Source organism: Anguilla anguilla, chromosome 9 (genome assembly GCF_013347855.1).
Source record: "Anguilla anguilla isolate fAngAng1 chromosome 9, fAngAng1.pri, whole genome shotgun sequence".
Lineage (NCBI taxonomy): Eukaryota > Metazoa > Chordata > Actinopteri > Anguilliformes > Anguillidae > Anguilla > Anguilla anguilla.
Genome location: NC_049209.1, coordinates 42,945,424 through 42,971,393, shown reverse-complemented (window position 1 = coordinate 42,971,393; position 25,970 = coordinate 42,945,424). Strand labels below are relative to the sequence as shown.

At 41.8% G+C, this 25,970-nt stretch overlaps 2 protein-coding genes across 4 annotated transcripts; both read left to right on the top strand.

The window, feature by feature from the left end:
- The first annotated feature begins 813 nt into the window (after nucleotides 1–813).
- On the top strand, nucleotides 814–7,694 carry shpk (sedoheptulokinase). The gene is made up of 8 exons (XM_035431711.1): nucleotides 814–943; nucleotides 1,408–1,566; nucleotides 2,157–2,298; nucleotides 3,389–3,572; nucleotides 3,800–3,952; nucleotides 4,644–4,819; nucleotides 4,923–5,123; nucleotides 5,264–7,694. The coding sequence occupies exons 2-8, from the start codon at nucleotides 1,414–1,416 to the stop codon at nucleotides 5,659–5,661; spliced, it is 1,407 nt and encodes a 468-aa protein (XP_035287602.1). The 5' UTR covers nucleotides 814–943; nucleotides 1,408–1,413; the 3' UTR covers nucleotides 5,662–7,694.
- Nucleotides 7,695–9,399: 1,705 nt separating this feature from the next.
- trpv1 (transient receptor potential cation channel, subfamily V, member 1) lies at nucleotides 9,400–23,994 on the top strand. Of its 3 annotated transcripts, none has more exons than XM_035434767.1 (16): nucleotides 9,400–9,504; nucleotides 12,160–12,396; nucleotides 13,763–13,920; nucleotides 14,763–14,918; nucleotides 15,050–15,187; nucleotides 15,676–15,974; nucleotides 16,241–16,417; nucleotides 16,654–16,809; nucleotides 16,956–17,051; nucleotides 17,658–17,728; nucleotides 18,787–18,952; nucleotides 19,289–19,355; nucleotides 19,744–20,090; nucleotides 20,648–20,769; nucleotides 21,709–21,809; nucleotides 23,129–23,994. In XM_035434767.1, the coding sequence occupies exons 2-16, from the start codon at nucleotides 12,182–12,184 to the stop codon at nucleotides 23,254–23,256; spliced, it is 2,397 nt and encodes a 798-aa protein (XP_035290658.1). In that variant the 5' UTR covers nucleotides 9,400–9,504; nucleotides 12,160–12,181; the 3' UTR covers nucleotides 23,257–23,994. The 3 variants fall into 3 exon arrangements, with proteins under 3 accessions (XP_035290658.1, XP_035290660.1, XP_035290659.1); XM_035434769.1 differs by lacking the exon at nucleotides 23,129–23,994 and adding an exon at nucleotides 22,029–22,198; XM_035434768.1 differs by lacking the exon at nucleotides 9,400–9,504 and adding an exon at nucleotides 10,296–10,540.
- The last annotated feature ends 1,976 nt before the right edge of the window (nucleotides 23,995–25,970 follow it).

Sequence of the window (25,970 nt, the reverse complement as noted above, 5' to 3'; positions counted from 1 at the left end):
CTAAAAGCCTCATTGTGGTCATTCACAACCTCAGTACATTCCTGTGCCACCATGGCACAATTTTTCTCCTTCGCTTACCTGATTTTTAAAAAAATGCTCTGATTTGCAGCTCTTATTACAGCTGCTGTAACATTTTCATTAAAATATCTATACTTGATCTTATCTGTCATCAATAATCTTTGTTCATGTATTACTTGAAATTTATCCCACTCAACCTTTCCAAAAACTGACTGCTCCATCATATCATTTGGTATCACATTAGTCTCCATACTGACTTAACATACAACTGGATAATGATCACTACCTACCATTGAATAAATCCACACCTCCCATGAACATAATCCTGCTAATGACTGTGAAACTGAAGTTAAGTCTAAGATAGATTCACTCCTTGTACCACTGGCTAATTCTTGTTGTGATATCTCATAAACACACAATTCCTTTATCTTCCCTAAAGCCAGCAACTACTAACCCATTATGATCTGAATTTTTTCATCCCCACACAGTATTATGAGCAATAAAATCTCCAAACCAAATAACTTCTTGCATTCCACTGAATGATTTGCACTATTACAATAATTCTTGTGAACATAATTCTTTATTCAACTGCATTTGTTCATTCAGCTTTTTCTATATATATATATATATTTTTTTTTTTTAACCCGTATTTTTACCTTTTCCACCACTTTATTTTATTGCATAAGGTATATTTATTATAGTATATTTATTTCGCTGTCAAAAATGAATGGAGCCCAATGGGAAAACTGGCTTTATGAGCACGAATTATTGACAGCAGCAGAGGGCGACTTTATATCCGGTTTTGTGAAATCTTTGGCCTGAGCATGTCAAATGAAATTAGTGCTTGGATAGCATTTCTGAGCTAACTTGTGTAAATCAGCGAAACAGCTTGCTATCTGCGTGTTCTCCTTCTTATATTTTTCGTGTGAGTGCTGTAAAATAAGTGTGCTAAATGCAGTACTTTTCATACGATGCTTTAAAAATGTTCAACATAGGTAGTGAGCATTTATTGGTACGTGCAGCTAGCTAGCTAGTTGATGAGCTGGTATGTACGGTGCCCCGTATGCGAGCTAGCTATCCAGTTCGCTGCATTAGCCAACTAGATTTTGCAGGTCGTCGGCTAAATAATATAGATGATAAGCAAAGCTGTTGTTAGCTTATTTTACAAACTTCTTGTAATCACTTTGCTACCGGAGCTATAGCGACAAATTAGGCTTGCCAACTAGTAGGAGTTTACCGGCGTAGCAACGCCAAGTTACTATTTGGCTGGCTTGGGAACGAGCTCGCGCTGTCTGAATTATTATAGGCGATTAACTACTTTCAGCTAACACGTGGGGTTAAATAATCATAGTACTTTGGCTCTGTTCTTATATATCTGGTCTGTTTCAGGAGATCATGGCACTGTCATCCAGTTCTGACAAGTATGTCCTTGGCATGGACTTGGGGACAACTTCAATCAAGGTTGTACTGGTTGACACTCAGTCAAAGAAAGTAACGGACAGCTACACTCTGCCAACGAAGGCAGATTCCAGCAACACAGTCGAACACGTATGGTATACTTTTTAAGATAACATCATTACATTAAGCATGCATGTTCTCGCACACCTTATTGAATCAGCACAATAGTGCTTATTTGGCATCCCCATTCCCTTCTCGTCTTTTATGATTCATTTTAATTACTACCACATTTGTAGACAAAATTTAAAAAGCCCTCGCAGCCCAAGTTTGGCCTTTGAGTGTCATTGTGCAAAAGAAGTAAATATTGGACATTTTATTACAATGCAAAATGTATATTGGCCCCAGTGTTCATACCTATAGTTTGGCAATATAAAGCAGTGCAGTGGGCCATTTCAATGGCATTTATGCAAGTCTTTATAAAAATATTCGTTCATCACTTTAATAATTATGAGTGCATTAATATTGGGGTCTGCAATATTTTGTACTGGAGCACCACTGAGGCCCAGTGCATGTGTTTTTTGCTACCAAGAGCAGGGTACATCAAGCGCTTTACAAATGAAACTGATTTGATTTGATTTGATCATATCAACACCCACAGTATAGATTTTGAAAAGAAAAGATAACGAATAATTACTTGTTAGAAACTTAATTTGCTTTGTTTCCATAAACTGCTCTGACAGGCTAAGGAACAGGATCCCGAGCGAATAATAGACACTCTAAATCAGTGCATTGCTGCTTTACCAAGAGACAAACTCCGAAACGTCACCAAGATTGGGGTGTCTGGACAAATGCATGGGGTCATGTTTTGGAAAGCAAGAACAGGTAGAAACATTTATTTCTGCAAAAATCTCATCCTGCTGCCCGACATGATCACGGAGTCCATAACTGCTAAATTATGGCAACTACGAGTGGACTCCCACATTGCCACCTCCCGCATAAGTAACCTACCAGATTACCCTCGTTTAAAGGACACCCTCATTTAAAGGATAACTTTAATGTATAATCAAGGTTGACAGTGGTGTGCAGTACATTAACTGTCTCGATGCATTCTAGGATATGTAGTTCTGGACTTCCCTTGCATATGTAATTGACTTTCTGTGTTCACCTCACTGAAAAGAAAAATGTGAACCAGAGGGTTTGCTTAATGAATGAATTGCTGCATATTCACATTTTGAAGTTGCACCAGCTTCAATGCTTATTTTAAGTTTCACTTCCTGTTTACCCAACCTTTTGTGTATCTGCCACCCCTCTGGTTAATTTGAGGTCGACTATGCAGGGTTCACTGTAATAACTGTCTTAATACTTTGTTTTGAAAATACAAAATGTCCTCCTCTCTATAAAATGGTGTTACTAGCTTGATGTTCATTCCTACAGTCTTGGAATCAATGTCCCTGTTGTACTTATGGGGAATACTGCTCTGTTGGAGTGCAGGTTGGTCAGGTAATATGTTAAACCTCTGACCAAATGCACTGTGGTCAAGTCTGCAAAAATGCTCCAACCCCCTCCCAAATGCCTGGCTATCTGTCCTCTTCAGGATAATATATTATGTCCCCATAATTTAAGGTCCGCAATATGGGCCTGATTTACTGAGACCTTCAGCAAACCTTTCAGCACATGCAAAACTAATAACACAACCAATGATTGGTGCCAAACAATTACCTTGACCAATCAATGGCCATGTTATTGGTTTTACATGTCTATGTAAATCTGGCCCAATATAGCTAATGGGCTTTCCTCTTTATTCTGGGTGGGTTAAATTCCTTAGAGTAGAGGAGTGATCTATAATCTATTATAAACCATCTTAATTATTGATGCGCAGAAGGCCTCCATTCCAAAGGAGTGCATCAATGTGTGCCACTGTGCCTTACCAAATCATAAATTGGGCTACAACTGTTGTTCTTCTACACCCCAGGCTGCAGCTGGGGGAGAAGGGATGCCGTTCACGTGTTCTGGCCCAGAGAGACGAGTCGACTGATCACGTGGCAGGATGGGCGATGCAGCGGTGGCTTCCTGTCTTTGCTGCCACGGCCCGGTTCTCACCTCAGTGTGGCCACTGGCTTTGGCTGTGCCACCATCTTCTGGCATGTCAGGCACAGGTATGGTGTGGCTGTCTGCCCGTTTTGCAAGGACCCATGTCCGGTGAAAGAATGCTATTCAGGTGCCACTTGTGTGTTTGGTCAGTCTCATTTAACATGGTGCCAGTGATTAAATGACTGGTTGTGAAACAAGTTCTCCACTTTTTTTTTGGAAATATGAACTTTAAAATATTTTTTGATTTATCAGAATAACAAAACTGTTGTTTTAAACTCGTGTTTCAATGTAGGTCTGAGTTTCTGGCCGAATTTACTGCAGCAGGGACTATTCATGACTACGTGGTCGCTATGCTGTGTGGCTTGGACAAGTGCCTCATGTCCACCCAGAACGCTGCTAGCTGGGGATACTTCAACACCAGCTCCCACCAATGGAACTTGGACATGTATGCAAGTCAATTTTGCCTTTTTTCTTTTATTTTACATCACTTTAATAATCCTGAGTGCACATCATTAATACCGGTTCGATCCCCCGCCCTGGGCGTGTCGAAGTGTCCCTGAGAAAGACACCTAACCCCTAATTGCTCCCAACGAGCTGAGTGGTACCTTGCATGGCAGCCTTTCACCGTTGGTGTGTGTGTGTGTGTGAATGGGTGATTGAGAGGCATCATTGTAAAGTGCTTTGGATAAAAGCGCTATATAAATGCAGTCCCTTTGTGCTGGTGCAGCGCTGTCAGGTCAACGGCGCATGTGAAGTGGTTAGGAAATGCTGAATACATGAGAATGGAAATGCATCCAGCTACTTTATTATAGACGACATCAGTGCAGTAATGCATCCTGCTTCTTAAGCACTAATGCTGTACCCTTAAAGCTATTCAAGGTCAGTATTCTAAGATAACATTCTGATAACATCTTTCTCTTTCTCTGTGTCCCTCCCACACTCCCTCCCTCACTTTTGGTTTTGCATTTTCGTGTGTGTGGTGTGTGTGTGTGTTTGTGCATATGTGTGTGTGTGTGTGCGCGTGTGGTGCATGTGTGTGTTTGTGTGTGTGTGTGTGTGCATGTGTGTGTGTGTGCATGCATGTGCACGAGTGTGTGTGTGTGTGTGTGTGTGTGTGTGTGTGTGTGCACGTTTAGTCTGAAGGATTCTGGCTTCCCTGTGCATCTGCTCCCTGACCCAGTGAAGTCTGGTTGCTGTGCAGGGCTGACCTGCTCTGAGTGGCATGGGATCCCCTCACAGACCCCCGTGGGAGTGGCCCTGGGAGACTTCCAGTGTTCCGTGTACTCCTGCATGGCCGACAGGACCAGCGCAGGTAGGGAGTGCGCGCTGGCACCGGGCGGAGTCGATCGCATGGAAAACAGCGCGTGACACGTGTCCTTATGCCCTCTGTGTTTCTGTACCTGGTCCGTTTCTAGTCCTGAACATCAGCACCTCTGCCCAGCTGACCTTTGCCATGCCAGATGGCTTTGAGCCCCCCGCCACCCCGGACCCCTACTCTCCTGTGTCCTACTTCCCTTATTTCGATGGCACTTACCTCGCCGTAGCAGCGTCGCTCAATGGGGGCAACGTAATGGCCACCTTTGTGGAAATGCTGACTGCTTGGATGAAAGAACTCGGTAAGTGCGATTTAAAGTGGGTTGGGGAGAGCGCTGCTTACTCTTATGTGAAAGCCATACGGCTTGCCAACTAATGACAACTTGCAGTCCCTGATGAAACTCACCCAGTCTAAGAAAGCGATTGTTTCTGGCATCCTTAGGAACGGACGTCGACGACGACAGCGCCCTCTACTCCCGGCTGATCAAAGCTGCTTTAGATCAGGAGAGCAGCGACCTGAAGGTGAGCCCGACGATTTTCGGCGAGAGGCACAACACCGGCTGCCTGGGTCAGGTGTGCAACATCTCCGCCTCCAACGTCTCGGCCGGTCATGTGACCAGGGCGTTGTGTCGTGGAATCATAGACAACCTAGCCTCCATGCTGCCCCCCGAGGCCCTCCTGCAGTCTGGGGTGAAGCAGATAATGGGAAGCGGGAGCGCTCTCTCCCGAAACGAGGTGCTTCGACAGGAAGCAGTGAGGGCCTTTCCCCTGCCCGTGCTGTTTGGTAAAGATGTAGATTCAGCGGTTGGTGCTGCCATGATCATGATTGACAGAAGCTGAATCGTAGGTTTAACCCTTGTTCACCAAGAGAAACATTTCTCCTGCATCTGCTGTGCATGTGATGGTACTTTAGGATCAAAATCTGCTTACTGTTTATCTTTTATTTAATTTGCACATTCCTATTAGCTTCGAGCCCATATCCTTATAATTTATGGATTGTTTTCTTTTGGCAAAGAAACATACAGTATGCCTTAAACCTGAATTAATCACACTCAGAGGCCTCATTCACAATGCTTTTCTTAAAGGATAACACCGGTAATTAAAATTGTTTCAGTATCGTCAACATATCCTATGAAAAAACCAAAACTGATCATTTTTCTGTCCAACTCGTCCATCTGGCCAATGCCAATATATATATATATATATATATATAAGTCGTAGAACTCCATTGTTCTTCAAAAAAGTATTAAAACAAGTCAAAGAGACATAATGTCACTTTGGTGTGCATAATTCACCATTACGAAGAACCTGGCCTTTTACTTTTCACTGACTCATAAAGTGACAACGGTTACTTTTTCAATATGTGGCTTGTAGTTTGGTGCGGTACCAAAATACAGAAAGTAATCACCATTGAAATGAACTATTTGCTTAGGAAGTAAGTTCCTAAGAAAAACCAACATGGGATTCATGAAACATGTGCAGACCCTCGATTTTTCAACTAGGTGTTCCAAATGATGGTGAGCCAAGTAATCCAAAAACAGCAAGGATGCCATTGCTGAGAGTAGAATTAGACTACATGCATGTGGGTCTTCATCAGTCACTTTTATAAATAAACATAATGAATTAAATGTATGATCAACAAGCTTAATATCGCAAACTAAAACTAAGATGAACACTTGTTGGGAAAAACATTGTCATAAACTGAAATATTAATATATGATAATATTAAATAATAATTGCATTGATAAATATTTTGTTGTCAGTATGGCATCTTACCTCCTTAAAATGACTTTGCACAAATAGTGAATCATTCTAAGTAGAAACATCTGCTTATATGCCTTTATGCATGTTTCTAAACACATGTACATTCCATCCATCTAAACTGCTTATTCCTGGTCAGACTTGTCCTGCCTCTCGATCACAGCAAGCAGTGGGCGAGTGGCAGGAATACACCCTGGACAGATTGCTAATCCATCGCCAGGGCCCGCACACCATTCACTCACACACTCATCACTGTTTGGAGTCTCTGCATTAGTTCTGCATGTCTTTGTACTGTGGGAGGAAACTGGAGTACCCAGCGGAAACCCAAGCGGACCAAATCTGATCGTAAGCATGTTTTGTGAGCGAGGCCCGTGTTATAAAGTGACAATACTAAACAGGTTTTCCATTTTTGAAACAGCTTGCCAAGTTTTCCTACCTTTGTAAATAGTTGTCACAATTAGGCATATTTATAAGCGCATCATGGCTGCTGTGTACAAGTTTGACATTCATTTGTGTCTACTTAGAAATGTTAAGATCCTGAGAACGGTGTATGGCAGGAGTTTCTTTAAGGACCAGTGTAGTGTAACTCAGGTAAAGATTCCAGGAAATTTTGTCTAAAGGCAAAAAATGATTCTATTGTTGCTTCTGACTGATTGAGTTTAAAGAACCCTTATGGGTGCTAAGTCTTGGTGGTGAAAAAGGTGAGTCTCTTCCCTGCATTTTAATGCACTGGAGATTCTTGAAGAACAAGATTGCTATATAGCTGCATAAAATATACTCCTATATTCTGTGAGTGTTTGCTATTGTATTGATGCTGTGGAAGGTTAAGAATGTCAACATTCCACTTTTTGTGTTCCAGTAAATTATGACATTGTTTATTAATTATTCAATTTAAAAGTGTGAATCATAAGTTGCATTATCATGTTTATCAAGGGAGTAATTGAATCCTGCATTTGCTTAAAAGGATTTACCATGACCCAGTGTGATAATAGCTTTGTGTAAAATGTGCTTACTGTTTGTGATTAATATTTTATTCTGTAATTATTTTGAAGCCCACATCTTCAATCTTATAATTTATGGTTATGAGAAATTAAACTTTTTTTTCAATTCAATTCAATTCAATTTTTGTGTTTCTTGTCTGTCTCTTGACAGTATTTAGAGTCTTTTGGATGGTTTTAATATATACAATAATAATATACTATTTGAAATATACAGTTCAAAGTATTTTGACAGTGACACTTTTTTGTTGTTTTCGCTCTGTACTGCAAAACATTAGATTTGAAATACAACAATGAATGTGATGTTAAAGTGCGGACTGTCAGTTTTAATTTGAGGGTATTTACATCCGTATCGGGTGATCCGTGTAGGAATTACAGGCCTTTTTATACATAGTGCCCCCATTTTAGGGAACCGAAAGTAATTGGATCAAATTAACTTAGTCTCAAAGTCGTCATATCTAGTATTTGGTTGCAAGTCCTTTTCGCGGTCGATAGCTGCCTGAAGTGATGACCCATAGACATCACCAGATGCCAGGTGTCTTCCCGTCCGATGGTCTGCAGCCATCTTCAGTTCCTGTTTCGAGGGCAGTCGCGTCTTCAGCAAGTGAGACACACGTTCAGTTTTAGGATTTAGGTGGAGTGACTGACGTGGCCAGTCATGAACATTCCCCTTTTTGGCCATGAAAAGCTCCTTAGGTGCTTCAGCGCGTTTGGGATCGTTGTCCTGCTGCAATGTGAACTGCCGCCCGGTGCATTTTGGGACATTTGGTTTGATCTAGGTAGATAAGGTGTTTCTTGCACACTTCAGAATTCATCCTGCTGCTGTCAGCAGTCACATGATTACTAAAACCAAGTGAGCCAGTTGCAGTAGGAGCCATAGCACTACCTCCACCGTGTTTCACAAAATGAGGTGGCATGCTTTAGATCACGAGCAGTTTCTTCTTTTTTCTGTCACAGGTTAATACTGGTCTCATCTGTCCATAAAACTTTGTTCCAGACTGTTTTTATGTGCCTTTTTTTTTTAAAGAAAACTAACCAGGCTGTTCTGTTTTTTAGGCTTATCTATAGTTTGCATCTTGCAGTGAGCCCTCTGAGGTTATGCAGGTGTGGTCTTTTCTTTATGGTAGTCTTTGAAACATCTGTGCCTACAGCCTGGAGAGTGTTGTTGATCCAGGCCGTTGGCATAAGGGGTTTTTTTTTTGTAGGGTTTTTTTTTCTTCACAAGCGAAGGTATTTTTCTGTCATCAACAATTAGTGGTCTACTTCTGCTTTCCTGTCGTTGACATTTCTTTTGTCCTTCTGTCGAGAGATAGTCGCAACAGGCTCCAAATTCAAATGCCACACCTAGAATCAACTCAACATTTTGTTAGTTGTCTTGTGCATCAACACACAGCTGGCCAATGTACAGCTGGACAGCCAGTTAATTTTATTTCCTCTAAAATGGAGGAACTATGTCTGAAAAGGGCTGTAACTCTTACACAGATATGGATATAAATACCCAAGCTATATACATTAAAACTTGTGGTAAGTCATCAAAAGCATCTTTAACCACACACTGACAAACATATTCAGTGATTATTAGTACTAACAATGGCAATCTTTGCAATAATTTCACACAAAAGTAACTGTACACTATTCTACCACAGAAGTGAAGTCTTTTATAAAATGCTCCATAATGACTTGTATAAATCAGTATGGAGGAGACACTATTGAAAACAAAAGGAGAATTGTCATGGAAACAAGTTGGTGAACCAGCATGTCAACCGCCGATGAACAGTATCGCCTCTTTTAAACTGGTCACATGAACATATCTATATCGGCTATGCAGAAGCGTCTACAGGAAGTTCAGCAAAGCTGTGGTTCAGTGCAGAGGCAAAACATCTTAAGTGCCAGTCACAGACTACTGAGAAAAATCCGTGCCGAGGTAAGTGAAGAGACTCCATTTAAGACACAAGAATGAGATTCAATTAAACTGTGAGATGTACTTTTACTGTGTGAAAATAAAGTAGAGTTGGTTTCTTAAGGGCAAAGACCACTGCTTCCAGTGTGGAGATGAATGATAATAAAACCAAATCACACCAGCGCTATTGGTAGCCCTGGGTGTCATGACAACAAAGCAATGTGCAGTGAAGATGGATAATCTAATTTAAACCAACTTCATACACTACAATATGTTGGCATATTCCTTAAAAAAGAATGTATTCACATTTCACCGCTCTGGTGTGTAATCCTCTCAAAGGTCTGGAAAAAAGGAAGATAAAACCTTCTCTAAGGCTAAAAGAAATCTAGGCTACAATTGGGAAGTGAAAGCAAGATTACCTCCATTTTGGAGTACAGGGTGTTGTGGAAATGTTTTCTTTCAATGCTTAATACAGTACAGTAAAACAATTGTTAGCTCAGTGACATCAGAAAATACTGTCATTTAAAATTGTTAATGTTTATTTTTAAAAAAAGGAGTAAAGATTTTACTGGCAATGTCTGGAAAGTAACACGAGAGACAGAATTATTGATTTTCTCACAGCAAGACGCAGAGAAAAAACTCCTAATACAAACGCTGCTCGAACACTCAGGACTGTGGTAATGCACTCTTGCTCTCAGAGGACGTACGGTGTAAGGAGGAGCACAGCATCCACCCCCCACCCTCCACCCCCACACCGCCCATCCACAGCATCCACCCCCCACCCTCCACCCCCCACACCGCCCATTCACAGCATCCTGCCCAGCAGTACTGTACAGCTTCATTCAGTCTGCTTCTCACGGCCTGAAAACACCCACCAATATCGGATTTTAACGACGCTGACTTTTAAAAAACTTTTGTACTTCCATTGCCACGTGAACGTGTTTTAAAGGAAGTGAGGCGTGAAAAAATGAAGAAATAAATAATAATAAACACAACGGGATACAACGGCAGGGCATACTGCAGCCCGCAGTAAACACTGTGAAACAGGGAGCACGTTCATGTGAGTACGGTTCTTCTGTAATCTGCACGTGAAAAGTAACTGCTGCTATATTAATTACTGTATGTTCTTGTCAGAGCCCCGCCTTTGACAATAATAAAAGATAAATAAAATGTGGACCACTTGTTTTTTTGTATATTGTAAAATTAGAGGCTTAGCATTGGATAGCAATATTTCTCATTTAGCAAAACACACCACAAGGTGAGCCATTACCCCAACCAGCACTAGAGGACAAAACATAATCAAATAAATGTCTATCTTATCTCAGTATACAGAGGGGGAAGTGGTTGTAATTAGGTTATAAAGTCTTCTCAATAACCTACATTTTTTCATTTTTTAGATAATGTGGTAAAAATCCATTACAATAGCTGCAACGTCAAGAATTTTGAAGTCACTGGCAGAGTACATTGTGTATAGAAATAGTCCATTGTAACTTTAATTTGCCTGGCAGATGACATTTTTCTCTCTTCTTTTGTATTTCTTTGGTTTTTCTTCATAGCCAAGTGTCAGATATGATTGTTTATATCCTACATTAAGGGAAATGGTCTAGCAATGTCAAAAACATTTGAAAAAACAAAGCTAAAAAAAAAGAGATGTGATATTTAGCCACTGAAACCTCAACACAAGAGAACAAGGAAAATCCATGTTTGAGATCTGATTACAACAAAATGGAAGCATTAATAATTCATTTCACACAGACACTGAACATAGCTGACAGTAATCATTATTATTCTTGCTCATGCCAATAGTCAGCATGACTGTGGTACCTTATAAGCCCTATATTCACATGCTGAAAATGATTTTTAGGATGTAAGATTGGTTACAATACCAATCTAGCCATTATTTTCTGTTACAATGGGAAATTGCTTAGCAGAGTCCAGAAATGTCCTCGTTGATTTTGTTTATCACATGTAACTTTGGTGAGGCGTGTGAATATAGGCACTGATTTTTGTCTATGGCAGGCCAATGTGTTGCAAATATAAAAGCACTGACAAAACTTCCCTGTTTCCAGGGTCTTCTGATATTTGTGGATGAAATGGTTTCACTGTGAGTCATTGTGAGTGGAAACCTCGTGTCCTGTTTGCTTGGGTCTCTTTAAAAATAGATCCTGTGGTATTACTGACATAAAGTGATGAGTCTGCGTGCGAGGATTGAATGCATCTCACAACTTGCAGGACTTGATTGTGTATTGAGCAATAATTGTGGGGAAATAGTCCCTCTTCAAAGTGCAGCTAACCAAGTGATTTTGTTTTTGAATTCCTGAAGGCAGCATTAATGTTTCAGGACTCAAACTACAGAAGGTGTCCGTGTTGTCATGGGAGACAGCTAATAAATGCCGTCCTTGTTGTGCTTTTTGTGATGCACCATCACAAGACTCCACACACACACACACACACACACGTGTTCAGAGGTCAAGGCTGCGAATGTCACACAGAATATGATGCAGAACATCCCTACGAGGTACAGCGGTGGTGCACCGCACATGTCACTCTTCCTCTGTCTGCTGCCCTTCAGCGGCTGGCACACAGAGCTTTTTAAGGCAAGTTTTTTTTTTAAAAACAACAAAAAAAAAACACCCACATGACTGTTGATGCACTTCCTCTCTCTCTTCTTGCTGCCAGGCCACCGCTGTGAGGAGGAGCCATGAGCAAGTTTAACGTCACAGAGAAGGCGCCCTTCTCCCTGGAGATGGACGACAGGACCAAACCGGAGAAGTCGCACGGCGGCAAGAATGACCGGCTGTCCTCGGCTCTTGGCATGGGCGGCTCGGAGAAGGAGCCGGCCCCCATGGACTCCAACTATCAGGAGGACTTGGCAGACACAAAGCCAAAAATCAGATTCAATTTGAACTTTGACAAGTAAGCCGGCGTGTCCCCTGCACTAATATAATATTCCGAAAAACCCCATTTTGAAACCAGCAATGAAACAAGAGTTCTGGTATTTTTTGGTTAAAATTGATTGGAAATGTAATGAGCTAACTGGTATTCTCCATCACCATGCTTACACTTCTCAAAACAGAAATATCCAGTTAATTAAACATAATTTAGTAGAAGGGTATTGAAACTTTGCAGATGATCTGTTACTTCCTGAAATGATGTTACTTCCTGTAAACTGAAGTAGTTGCATTTAGGCTTTGTTGCTATTGATGTGTACAAATGACTTTTATCATAAGATACAGCTCCTCACACACTCTTTAAACAGTATTGACTACCTACCATAACCACTATATGAAAATTATCATGCTACATTTCCACAATTTATTCCGAAATACTGAGTTTTTGTATCCTCTACAAAGGTCATGGGTGATTAAACAATGGAGGTCTTTCTAATTGGCTGAATAACAAGCCCTTGTAGTCTGACTAACTAGTCTAACAAGCAAACAAGATTTTACCCATATTTATAAACTTGAAAAAACCCAATATTGTCTTCTCTTTCTAATGACATTGCCCATAACCTGTATACTTAGAATGAAGGCATATAGTGGCCATAATCCTATCAGTATCAAGAGACACATCTTACACATAAGAATGTCATCCACCACAATTTACACCTTACTGACTGGAAAATGGCTTCCCTCTTTTGTAAGGAACATCGTTAACATTGTCTAATGTTGTCTAATCAGTGCATCATAGACACCATAGCCCTGGAGTGTGCACTTTCCACCCGTGGTCACCCTCATAGTTCTGTTCCACTGAAGCTCAAGCCAAATGTGCCCTGACAGCCAGTCCTCTTTCAGCCACTGAGATCTCCTCTTGTAGCCATGCTTGTCATAGTTACAGACAACGAGACCCGTTCAGCATTTTTCGATATTTGCAGTGTTGCCTCACAGCAAGAAGGTCCTGGGTTTAAATCTGGCCTGGCCCTTTCTGTGTGCAGTTTGCGTGTTCTCCCTGTGTCTGTGTGGGTTTCCTCCCATAGTCCTAAGACATGCAGGTGGGCTAACTGAAGACTCTAAATTGCCCATAGGTATGAGTGTATGAGTAAATGGTGTGCGCTCTGGTGTGCGACCCTGCCCAGGATAAGCGGGTATCGATGATGGATGGATGAAAATTATGAGCGACAGGTGTAGCAGCATCTGCTGGTGGCAGACTCTGCACAAACAGTGAGGGTTCTATTGTGAACTGTGAACCATCGTCTAACCTGCTTGTGCCGTTTCATTTAAGAACCTAGTGTGAAATGACAGAGGCAAACTACAATTTATGTTTATTTCTGTCTCCACAACAGGTCTGTCAGAGAATCTGCGGGGAACAAAGACCGCCGGGAAACCAAGAAATTTGACATTAAGCAGCTGTTTGAAGCAGCAGCGAGTGGAGACGTCGCCCATCTTCAGGGGTTACACGACTATCTGCATCGGACGATGAAACACCTCACCAATTCAGAATGTATGGGAGAAAAGCTACAGGTTTTATCATCCAGCAAGAGCTCTGATCAGACATATGTCACCAGGGGCAAATACACACAGTCACACTCACGTCGTATTTACATATTTAATAATAGCATTAACTTAATTTATCATGCTCCCACTATGGAACTGTTGTAGTCCAGAGTTCATGCAGTAGAACAAATAAAAAGAAGCTTTAAAAGGACATTTAAATATTTAAAAAAATATTTTAAAAGAGTTGATAAAAACATCTAAAAATGCAATGACCAAGTGAAATAGACAAAAGCTACTGTTGAAAGATGCATTGAAAAAAAAGAAGCTAAAAACCTTCTTAAACAAGTGAGTTTTCATTTGAGTCTTAAAATTTTCAGTGGATTTAGCCTCTCTGGTTTGCTGTGGGAGAGAGTTCCATAGCGTAGAAACATAAAACAGAAAGATGCCTCTCCACTTTCTCTGTGCTTTACTCTGGGAAAACTGGAGCAGGCTGGCTACTGCAGATCTGAGGTCATGTCAGGGATGATATTTGGTAAGATATCAATAATGTACTCAGGTGCTAGGCCATTTAAAGCATCAAAAAACAGCAAGTTTGTATCAGAACACATCGCCACATTTTGTACTAGTTGCAGCTGGTCTATTTTTTATTTGATTTTTTTTGGGGGGGGACAAATAAAGAGACCACTGCAGTAGTCTAAATTACCGATGACATGTACTTATTTCTCTGCATTAGCTTATGACTGGAAAAACCTTACTTTTGCAGTTCCTGAGACTATTGAAGACACAATATAGAAACCGACATAGACACGAACATTAATACAAACATTGATACATCTACCTTTTTTCCAGATCAAGAAAAAAATGGTAAAAATGTGTTACTGAAAGCTCTTCTAAACCTGAAGAATGGTAGAAATGACACCATAGAATATCTCCTTGACATTGCAGAGAAGATGGGAGATTTAGACAAGTTTGTCAATGCTGCCTACACAGACAACTTTTATAAAGGTGAGTTACTGGCCAGTCAGAATTCGTTTTTTGTTAGTAGCAACTTTATTGTATAAGTATGCTAAAACGTTATTCCATTCTGTACATGGTAGTGTATTCATTCTGCCATTTTGTGTGTATGCATGATGTAGGCCAGTCAGCCCTTCATATTGCGATTGAAAGAAGGAGCTCCTACTTTGTGCAACTGCTTGTCCAAAAAGGAGCTGATGTCCATGCCAAAGCTTGCGGGAAATTCTTCCGAAAAAATAAAGGAGCGTTCTTTTATTTTGGTAAGTCACACCATAACTGCTTTCATTTTCCCTGTCAGCATGGAGTCAGCCCTTGAAGGTGTCAGATCACAAACATGCGATTAGATTGTCCTTAACTGAAGATTCTGCTGGTGGTATAACAATCACCTCTGGTAATTGAAAGTAGTGGAGTTCTGCGACACTGACTTAAAATTTTTAAGAAATCTACCCTTTAAAGTGCATGATCTGTGGATTGATGCTCCATCGCTGTTACAGATTTCGGAACACGGAACACATTTGTTCAGGGACCGTTATAATTAAAAATATTCAGTGATAAGAATGTGGTCACACAAGACATCCTGGCACCTGCTGCCTACCCTCACCACATGTAATTGAACTGTAGTCCTCCAAATACAGTGACTGTGCAGTTTAGCCCTTGCACTGCAGAGTGAGAACCACTGAGTGCATGCTTGTCTGTGATGTCACAGTAAGTGTCCTTCCTCATGAAAGTGCACCTTTTCCACTCGTAGGTGAGTTGCCATTATCACTGGCAGCCTGCACCAATCAGCTGGACATTGTGAAATTCCTCATGGACAACCCCTATCAGAAAGTGCGTATCACAGAGACAGACTCCATGGGCAACATGGTGCTGCATGCGCTGGTCATGATCGCGGACAACAGCCCCGAGAACACCGAATTTGTCAACATGATGTACGACGAGATCCTCACCAGTGCAGCAAAGCTCCACCCCAAAACCAAACTGGAGGACATTGAAAACCACCAAGGTTTGACTCCCATAAAGCTGGCAGCCAAGACTGGAAAGATTGGGGTAGGTTCCTGCTGTAGCTATGCTCTGTGTAGTCCAAGGTCTACTCAGAGACTTTGGACTACAAAAAATCTAACCTTGAGCTGGAAATACATGTCCTGGTAACTCCTGGTCCAGGCAGCTCATCGCCCCAGATATGTAGCCACAGCTCCACTGTGATAACTTCACCGTGTTCCCCGGTGATCACATTGATTATGTCGCCTGAATTGGAAGTTACGTTCTTGTCTCTAAGCAACATTACCTCACATCTCTGCCATTCTCTTCCCCAGATGTTTAAGCACATGATGCAGCGCGAGTTCCAGGATGCAGAGAGTAAACACTTGTCCCGCAAGTTCACCGAGTGGGTCTATGGGCCCGTGCACTGCTCCCTATATGACCTCGCCTCCATCGACACCTTCGAAAACAATTCCGTGCTGGAGATCATTGTATATGGCAGCGAAATTCCGGTAAGAAAAGGGATAGGTCAATTTCAGTTTCATTCACCGCTCATTCGCTGTTACAGCATGATGTCATAATGAGCAGCACCTATGCAAAAGATCCAGTGGAGAATTATCTGCCAGTACCGGAACCGTTTGTGATATGTTGCCAAGCAACGCAAACGCAGGTGGAGATATTCCTGGGTTGATGCGGAACTATTGTGTCATATATATCTTAAACTCATTGTATATTTATTGCATTTCAGAATCGCCATGAAATGCTTGATGTTGGACCTCTTGCCAGATTGCTTGATGAAAAGTGGAACAGGTTTGGCAAATGGATATTCAACTTCAATTTCTTTGTTTACCTGGTGTACCTGATTATCTTCAGCCTGGTTTCTTACAACAGACAGGAGCAAAAGGTAAGGCCTTTCTTTGCCGGGGTCATATTTACACAGTTTTGTAATCAGAGGTCATTATGTTTCAATGAAAGGCTTGCGAATTCTGAAAAAATATGAGAAAAGATACTGTTTTTGCCCCGAAGTTGACACATCATCTTGACTTGCAGCCACTGCTTACCTTGGAGCATACCCCCATCGGCTACCTGTTGCTGACCGGCCAGGTCATCTCGGCAGTGGGAGCCCTGTTTCTCTTCATCAAAGGAGTGAGTGTGCTGTGTGTGTACATGAGCATTTCGCCCAAAGAAATCTCAATGCCGCTGGCTTGTCGACGGTATTTCCAAGAAATGCTCTAGTCCTTAGTGCAGTGATGCAATATCCAGTCCTGACCATGTCCTGACAGTTATGCACCATGAGGGAGGGAGGGCCCCAGTGTCACCCAGTGGAGGAGTTTTTATTTTACTGCAGGGTTTCGCCTGGCCAGGGCCGGACTGAGAGCTTAATTCGGTGTTGATATTTCTCGTCTTGACCGGCACACCCCTACTGGCAAGAGGGGATTGCACATTTTGATTGTGGACCGGGGGGTGGGAGATAGCAATTGTTAACTGGGGGGGATTATGATTGCGGGCTAGGCAGGGGTTATTGCCATCACGGTCGGGGGAGGGGGCGGGGGGGGGGATGGCCATCATTAACCAGGGTTGCGCTGTGCAGCTTTGCCAGTGGACAGGAAAGTGAAAAACAGAAATTAGGACATGTGCAGCCTCCCAAATTACTGTATTTCACCAGTAGACAGTATTATCAAGCATCACTTGGTTGTCCTAACCAGTTTAAATGTGGAATGCTTGTCTGACCCACAACTTTGTTATTCTAAGATCGTGGAATTCAAGCGGAAGCCTATGACGCTGCAAGCTTTGCTGTCAGATGGATACAGTGACCTTCTCTTGTAAGTTGAAAGTTTTCAGTTTTGATGAGTTGACCACTTCTTCAGATTGCCACATTATTATCCTACCATCAGTCATATGGTTATTTCTAGGTTATGTCAGTCATGACATAGAACCGACAGATGGGTGACACATTAAAGGAAAAACCAACATACAGTGTTTTAGTAAGGTGTTGGGCCACCGTGAGCGGCCAGAACAGCTTCAATGCACCTTGGCATAGATTCTACAAGAATATTTTGGTATCGTTCTCTTGGCGTACACCACACATGCATTCGCCCACTTGTCGAGAATATGGTGAAGGATGACTCATCTGACCATATCACTTTTTTCCTTATCTCTGTAGACCAGTGCCTATGGTTTCTGCACTACTGGACTTTCAAATGTGCATTTGTCTTTGTAATGAGGGGTTTATGCACTGCAACCCTACTATAATATCCCTCTCTATGTAGTTGTCGATGGACTTCCTGACACAGTCTTCTTATCACATGCTGCATTGACATCCTCAGTCACCTGGGGAAGAGTTGCTCTTCTGTTTTTTCCTTACATATCGCACTAATGCACAAGCATGACGGTCTTTGAATGTGAGCTCTCAACCACAATTTCAGACCCTATTTACTGATGTCTTTGCATTAGATCTAAATGCAGATGCCACTTCAGTCACTGTTCCTATTGAAACTCTAGCCAGTTGAGCGGTCTTTGTGACTGAAGCTCCTGCCATCCGTGCCCCCGATAACGAACCCCCTTTCAAAGTCACTGAGATCCTTTCCTCCAACTGGGCCTGCTCAGGATTTTTATACGTGCCACAGAGCATGACAAGATGTTAATTCCTTAATTGTATCGTGCAGTACACCTTGTATGGAGGCATCTGCATTCGTCATGTTTCTCCACCCGTTTATTCAGGTTTTTCCTTTAATGTGTCGCCCGTCTGTACATTTTGCTAGCTGTGGCCAGTCCGTTCTAAGTAAGTCTGTGTACTCTAAACCTGTATTTTTCCAGATGTGTCTCTTCGCCCCATGTTTCCCCTGAGCTCTCTCGATCCAGTGGTGTCTTCTGCTCCTAGTTTCCTGCAGGCAATTCTCTTCTTCATCACGGCAGGGTTGTACCTCTCTGGGAAGCAGGTGTATGTGTCCTGTCTGGTGGTGTGTCTGGCCCTCAGCTGGGTGAACCTCCTCTACTTCTCCAGGGGATGCAGGTCCTTGGGCATCTACAGCGTAATGATTCAGAAGGTGCATGTTACCGGCCTCTACAACAATTTAATTTTAATGACAGATGGAGATAGACAAACGTGAAATGTGCTTGTGTTCACATTAGTAAGATATTATTTTAGACAACTGAATGAAGCTCATTAAAGAGAAAAATAAAATAAACAGCAATCATGTTTATGTGATTTTTAAGAATGCATACTTGTGCAGCAGTCATTGACATTGCTGTGTTGTTACATTGTTGTTCTCACAGTCCCAACAAATATCCGATTTACATTTTTACAAATAAATTAAAATTACAAATGAGTTTTGACCATTAGAGTTTCCATCTTTTGTTTTCTCTTTCTCTGTCCTGGCTAGATGATTCTCAGTGAGATTTTTCGCTTTCTCCTTGTCTACATGGTCTTCCTCTTTGGATTTTCTGCAGGTATCCACCTCTGTCTTTCCATTGCAAGGCGTGGCTGGCAGTAGACAATGAGAACTACACTATAAAAGCTCATTTTTGTTTATTTATGTATTTTTTCAGCACAATGGAAGTGTTAAATTCGCTGTCAATGTGCAGGTTTATCTGAGCTGGCATGTTCATTTTAAAGTGTTACAATATTTTACATTTTATTTCATGTTAATTAAATAATGTGTTGGTCCTATTATTAGATATAAATACATTATGATGATTCAATACAAAGCAGGAATTTTTTTTTATGTGGTTTAATGGACAGCAGAGCATATTTATGAGTATTTGGTGTATCCAGCCAAATCATTAAACCAAAAAAGTACAAGTGTGCAAGTAATCAAACCTCTTTCTGTCTGCACAGCTGTGGTGACACTGCTAGATGAGCCTAAGCCTAAGCTTAAGCCTACGCCTGCGCCTGCGCCTGTCCATAAAGAGGGGCGGTTTATTTTCGTCGCTGATGGGGAAAATGAATGCAAGAAGCCCACATTCAAGAGCATCCAGTTCGCCCTTTTGGAGCTGTTCAAGTTCACCATTGGGATGGGTGACCTGGAGTTCACCGAGACATACAGCAACAAGGTGGTGTTCTACATCCTGCTCATCACCTACATCCTGCTCACCTACATCCTCCTGCTGAACATGCTGATTGCACTCATGAACAAGAAGGCAGAGGACATATCCAAGGAGAGCACTAGCATCTGGAAACTGCAGGTAGCCGAAACTCACGAGGGCCATTGTCCGGGTGGCCTCCTCCATTAGGGTCGACACCATGACAACAGGGTTGTGCTAGCATGTCGTCCCCACAGCAAGGGGTCTTCCACATCTGGTGTTCTGAATTGCATTTTCCCTCAGATTCCAGCAGGGGGGCGTAAAGTTCCCTGTGCCACACGTAGCGCAGCTGCACTAATCTGCAACGATGGGGAGCACCGAGAGCTTAGGGTTCGAGGGTGCTGTGTGGTGTTTTCGCCAAAAATTAGTGATTAACATGGGAATGCTCCGTGTTGTCGCTTTTTTGCTAGACATCAGGAAAGACTTTTTAAAGCATGTTAAAACTAACATGGATGCAACACAAAACACTGCTATGAAATGCCACTTGAAAATTGTGAATCTTGTTGTGTCAAAGCTATATCATCTCTACGTGGAACCCCATAATTAAATAAATGATTCATGATTAACTTGAAATGTGGTGGCAATAAGTGTACTTCCACCAAGTGTGACACCACATTGGTGCTACCATTTCTCAACCATCTCTGCTTTGTGTGTGACAGAGGGCCATCACCACCCTGGACGTGGAGAGGACCTTGCCCCTCTGTCTGAAGCACAAACTGCGGTCAGGGGTGCAGAAGCAGCTGGGTGGGACGGCCGGAGAGGACAAGCGCTGGTGTTTGAGGTGACCCTCTTCATTTCCACGCCATGTCTCTCTCCCTCCACTACCAAAGCCAGGGAGGCTGAATTCCGTTTCAACTCCAGGAAATGAATTCAAAAGTGCCCATACCGTTCTCTGAGAATCTTTCAATTAATTATTTGAATTTCAGGTCATTTCTTGAATTAAATTAAATGTCTTCAAGCCTGATGAACACAGTCATCCCAATGGGATGGCACATTTAAACTATGTGTGAATGAGGGATCTGTTCAACTGTGATCTCTACAATGATACGCAGCTATTGTACAGTATGCTTTTGCTACTGAGACTATTCAGAGTATGTATCCAGGTCTGTCAACTGTTCTGTGATGGGGATGAAGATATGAATGAAAACTAGCAAGCATTCTTTGGTTTAGGTCTGAGTGGTTCGCTGTAATTTTTCTGGTGACTTGTGCCCTGGTGTTCACAGCGGACCACCAAAAGTATAAATGACGCAAATTGTAGAATTCTCCTAGAAAATGGGAGCCTTAGCCTGCATATGATATTCAGGCAGAATATGCCAGCATTTGCTTTACTGCACTACAGGTTTGTTTGTGGATGATACAATGAAAAAGTTAACGCATTGCTAGCCAATGAGCCAGCCAGCCAGGACTGTAATCAAGGGGGGACAACTGGGCACATTGTCCCAGACCCTGGAGGAAGGGGGGCCCAATGGTCTATGAACTTGTAGTAAATATTATTTTCCCTTGTCAGGGATTAATATAATAATATAATTTTGTTGCGGGCCTGGGAATTTCATTTGGCAGCGCTGCAGCCAGCTTTGGCCCACGCTAACATAGTTCCAGGACTACAGTGGAGAAGTAGCACCTAATTGCTCACTTTGCATAGTGCATGGCGTGCATTGTGGATCTGTGTTCATGGATGTGTAATACTCTGACCGGAGTGTGTGTCTGATGTCACCTGCAGAGTAGAGGAAGTGAACTGGAACAAATGGAACACTGACCTCGGCATCGTCAGTGAGGACCCTGGGAGGTGTGATTTCAGGAACCTCTCCCGTCCGGAAAGAGGTGTGTTCCAAAACCTCCCGCCTACAGACCCGAAACATGGACTCATACCTCATGAACATGAATTCACGGTTGGCCTCTAGGATTTCACAGGCAGTAAAGGTGCTCACCGGGAGTACCAGCGAGGAATTAAAATAGTAAACATGAGCGTCGTTAGTCATTACTAGCCAGCTATGAATGGAATTATGCAACAGTGAGACAGCGTTGACCTCATCTCGTCAGGGAGAAGGTTGGTTAAACCCTGGCCTGGGTGACTTGGAAGCTGGAAAATAGTCACTGGCTTACAGATGAATGCAGGGGAGGAGTGTACACACTTCAGCTCATGCAGGTGCGGGTGTCAAAGTGGACATACAACTGGTGAGCCCAAAATGGAGAGAAAAATGGTGGAGAGTGGGGGTGGGGGGGGGGTTGTTTTATCCCCTAGAAGAGAGTAGGTTTTTTTGGAATGTTTTTTCAAAATTCTCGGTCAGTGTTCTAGAACTCCATTGCTTTCAGGCACGTTACATTACAGGCATTTAGCAGAGGCTATTATCCAGAGTGACTGTCACTACTTTTTGGCTAGCATTTACATTTCATCCATTCATACAGTAGGATATATACTGAAGCAATGCAGGTTAAGTACCTTTCTCAATTCTAATCACATATTTGTGATCATACGTCTTAAGGGCAAGTCAGTCCTCAGTTAATCTGTGCTTTACATTTACATTGAAAGCAGCTTGCTAAACACCATTACATATAGCAAACAAAGCTATGGCTTCTTATATATCAGACTAGAAACCAAACATCAAATATACACAAAAACAAGATTTGCCACCTAGAAAGACAGGATAAAGAAAAAGGGAAGGAGAACAAGGGAGAGTGTCACAATTCATTGACCCATTGCGGATGACCCAACATAAATGCCTTGCGATGAGCTGGACATGCTGATGTAGAGTTTACCTTGGGTGACTGTGGTAATGTTGCACAGTCAGGGAGCAGTAAGATACAGTGATTACACAATTTCAGCCAGAAGAGTGCTGGCATTGCCACCAAAGTAGAGCAAGTGTACCCTTAAGCAAAAAACCCTGCGCTCCTTGAGAAAATATCCAGCTGTATACAGTACATAAAAGCGTATGCTGACCCTGTAAGTCACCATGTACACGTCAACCCTTTGAAGAGTAGGTTTTCTGGATTTTTCCAAAATTTGAAGTCGGTGTTCTAGAACTCTGTTGCTTTCAATTTACCAGTACTGACTGTTACATCAGCATTAGAGTGTTCAGTTAAGACCATTCTAACCGCATATTTGTGATCTTACACTGATTAACACTGTAATGTCTTTTAAGGGTATGGCTGGCGACAAACTCTGAGACACTTAAGTAGGAGGTCACCACATCTGCGCGACCTCGAGAGGACCCCCATGACAACCAGCGTAACTCATGAGGGTACAACTGTGTACCATATGCCGCCCTGATGGATAAACGGACCACCCACCACAGTAGTCACTGACGTCAGAAAATAAACATCTCAAAACGCTTCACTGTGGCAAATTCTCATCTGCTGACAAACAATATATTTAAGCAGGAAACCTTTCTTGTCCCCTCGAATATGCATGAAAAATGTCTGCAGCCTTTGTATATAAATATGATTCAGGGTCTGTGTACGTATTATGCATTGAGCATATTTGTTTCATTGAATCTGTTGACATCTCAACAATAAAATGATCCCAAAATATGACAAATACTCGATAATACTTTCCTCTGAGAGGCCTTTTGTATTCATGAATGCATGACTTTAAAAGTACAGTATTTTGTGAGAAGAAACCACTTGATGTTGAAAGAGTTTGAGTTATTCCTTTTTCCATTCAAACATTCCCCTTTTATCACTAAAGTATAAAATTCTCTATATGCATCAGTAGATATGAATTTGAGTCATTGAAAACTGACAGTCACACAGTGATAAAAGTTACTGTTTGTTGATTTTTATAGGATGTGTACTGCTGCAAAAAACCACTGTTGTTTGTATCAGCCAGTCCTAAACATTATAATGGAAGCTCTGCCACACAAAGTTGGGGAAAATAGATCAGTTTTGGTGTCCATTTTAGGTTGCGCTTCTGCCAACTGTCAATCACGCATATTTTCTGTCGCTCATATTTACCCAACTATATTTCCTTGTGGGGTGTCATTAAAATTTTCTCTCGTGCTTCACTTGATTTGGTTGTCATCTCTTTTTAAATGTACCCCTCAGACCTTGTTTGTTCACAACTCAAACTTTAAAACATAACATGGCAGATTATGTTTTTTTCATTCATTTCATTTGTTGGATAATATTTCAGAGTAAGTTGACTACACGACTGTAAAGGCTAATTGTGCTTCCTATAAAAAAGGCAGCATAAACTGTGAGTGAGGGGAAGTGTGAAGACCAGACGCGACCAAACAGGGGATCTATAAGTTACCAAAGGGGCACTCCAGTAACCACTGAGTCTCGTGAGAGACGAAATAAGAAGGGGGTGCTATACTCCTAAGGGACGTATCCCAAAAAATGAATAAACCCCTAAACGGGTAACTGAGGAAGAAGGAGTATATAAAGAAAATAAAGGAACAGGGAAAAGAAAAGAAAAAACGACTTCGACCCGAAGCAGAGAAAAAGAAAATGTCTTTTCAAAAACAAACAGAAGACGTTCTGAGGCCAACTAAAACCAGGGGGGAAACTGGTTAGTAAGAGGCAGAAAGGTTTGTGCCCCAACGGTGACACAATAACCCCTTAAAACCGCCAGCCTCAGAATCTGGACATATACCGTCCTAATACCTTTTTCCCAAAAAAACAAACAAACTGAAGTCAGAATTCTTTTAAATTTCTTTGTTCTTAAAATCCTTACACCTTCCTCAGAAATACGACAGGGAACTGGCTAGAGCAAAACACGTCACACTCAAGCACCGTTCCACTGCCTACTGACGCTTTAAATACCCAGCCACAGGTGTGGCTGGTAATCAGCGGAAGATGTGAGCAACCCACAGGTGAAACCGATCAGAGGTAACCCTGCAGGAATGCACGGAATGTTCAAGCAGGAACAATCCTCCCACAGGAACCAAAAATAACGATTAGCCGAGTGGCTAATCTGCAAGCTCGAACTAATCGTCCCCACACACCAAAATAACGATTAGCCGAGTGGCTAATCGGAATGCTAACCACTGAGCCGGTGCAGGCACAGAAAAATGATCTACCCTGCACAGAAACCGTGACAATAAACATTTATAATCAAGGTGAAAATTTCAACTGATGCTCAGCACATTAGTAATTTTGTGTAATTTCACCTGTCTCATATAATGAGTCCAGACACCAAAGAGCGCTTTTGTGGAAAAAATCTTCAACTTTTCAGCGTAAAATCCATGCCTGATAAATGTGCAAAATATTATGGATGGATGTATGGAAGTTACCCTGTGAGCACAAGCCCGAATCTAGATAGAATATAGATGTCTAGAGGGGTGGAAATTTAGGTTGAGAGATGTTTCGACAAACTGACTAGGTTAGCTCAGGTGACCTCCCAATTTTGCTCATGTTTTACCTGGATATAGCCAGGATATGTCCTAGTCGGTTTGAAAACTTTCACTTTTCAACCAAGTGTAGCCACCTGGACGTTCAGCGAAAACCCAGCTAAATTTGGCTGAAAATTGAAACTTTTCTAGCCGACTAGGACATAGCCAGGCTACATCCAGGTAAAACCTGAGCGAAACTGGAGCTAATCTGAGCTAACCTAGTCCATCTATGTCAAAACTGTCAACCTAGATTTCCACCCCTCTAATGACAAAAAAGTGTCATGGATGACAAAAACATGTCGAGTTTCAAAAACATTTTATTTTATTTTAATTGAATGCCCCATATGTAGTAGGTTTCAACAAGGTAGAATATATGGTACTTGAGATTAAGACCAAAAACGAATGTCCCCTACAGTGGCAAAAATGAATTGCTGGGTGTTAGGAGGATATTATGCATGGCCTGGAATCTAGAGCAACAAAATACATTTTACCCAGCAATCCTGTCATTAAACACAAAAATAAAGTGCAACAACAACAACAAAAATATTCCATACATCAATACCTCAACCCTGATCTGACCGCTCAATATTGAACATTTTCATCAAATGATTGATTCTTAGTCTATACACAAATTTAATAGAAGCAATATTAT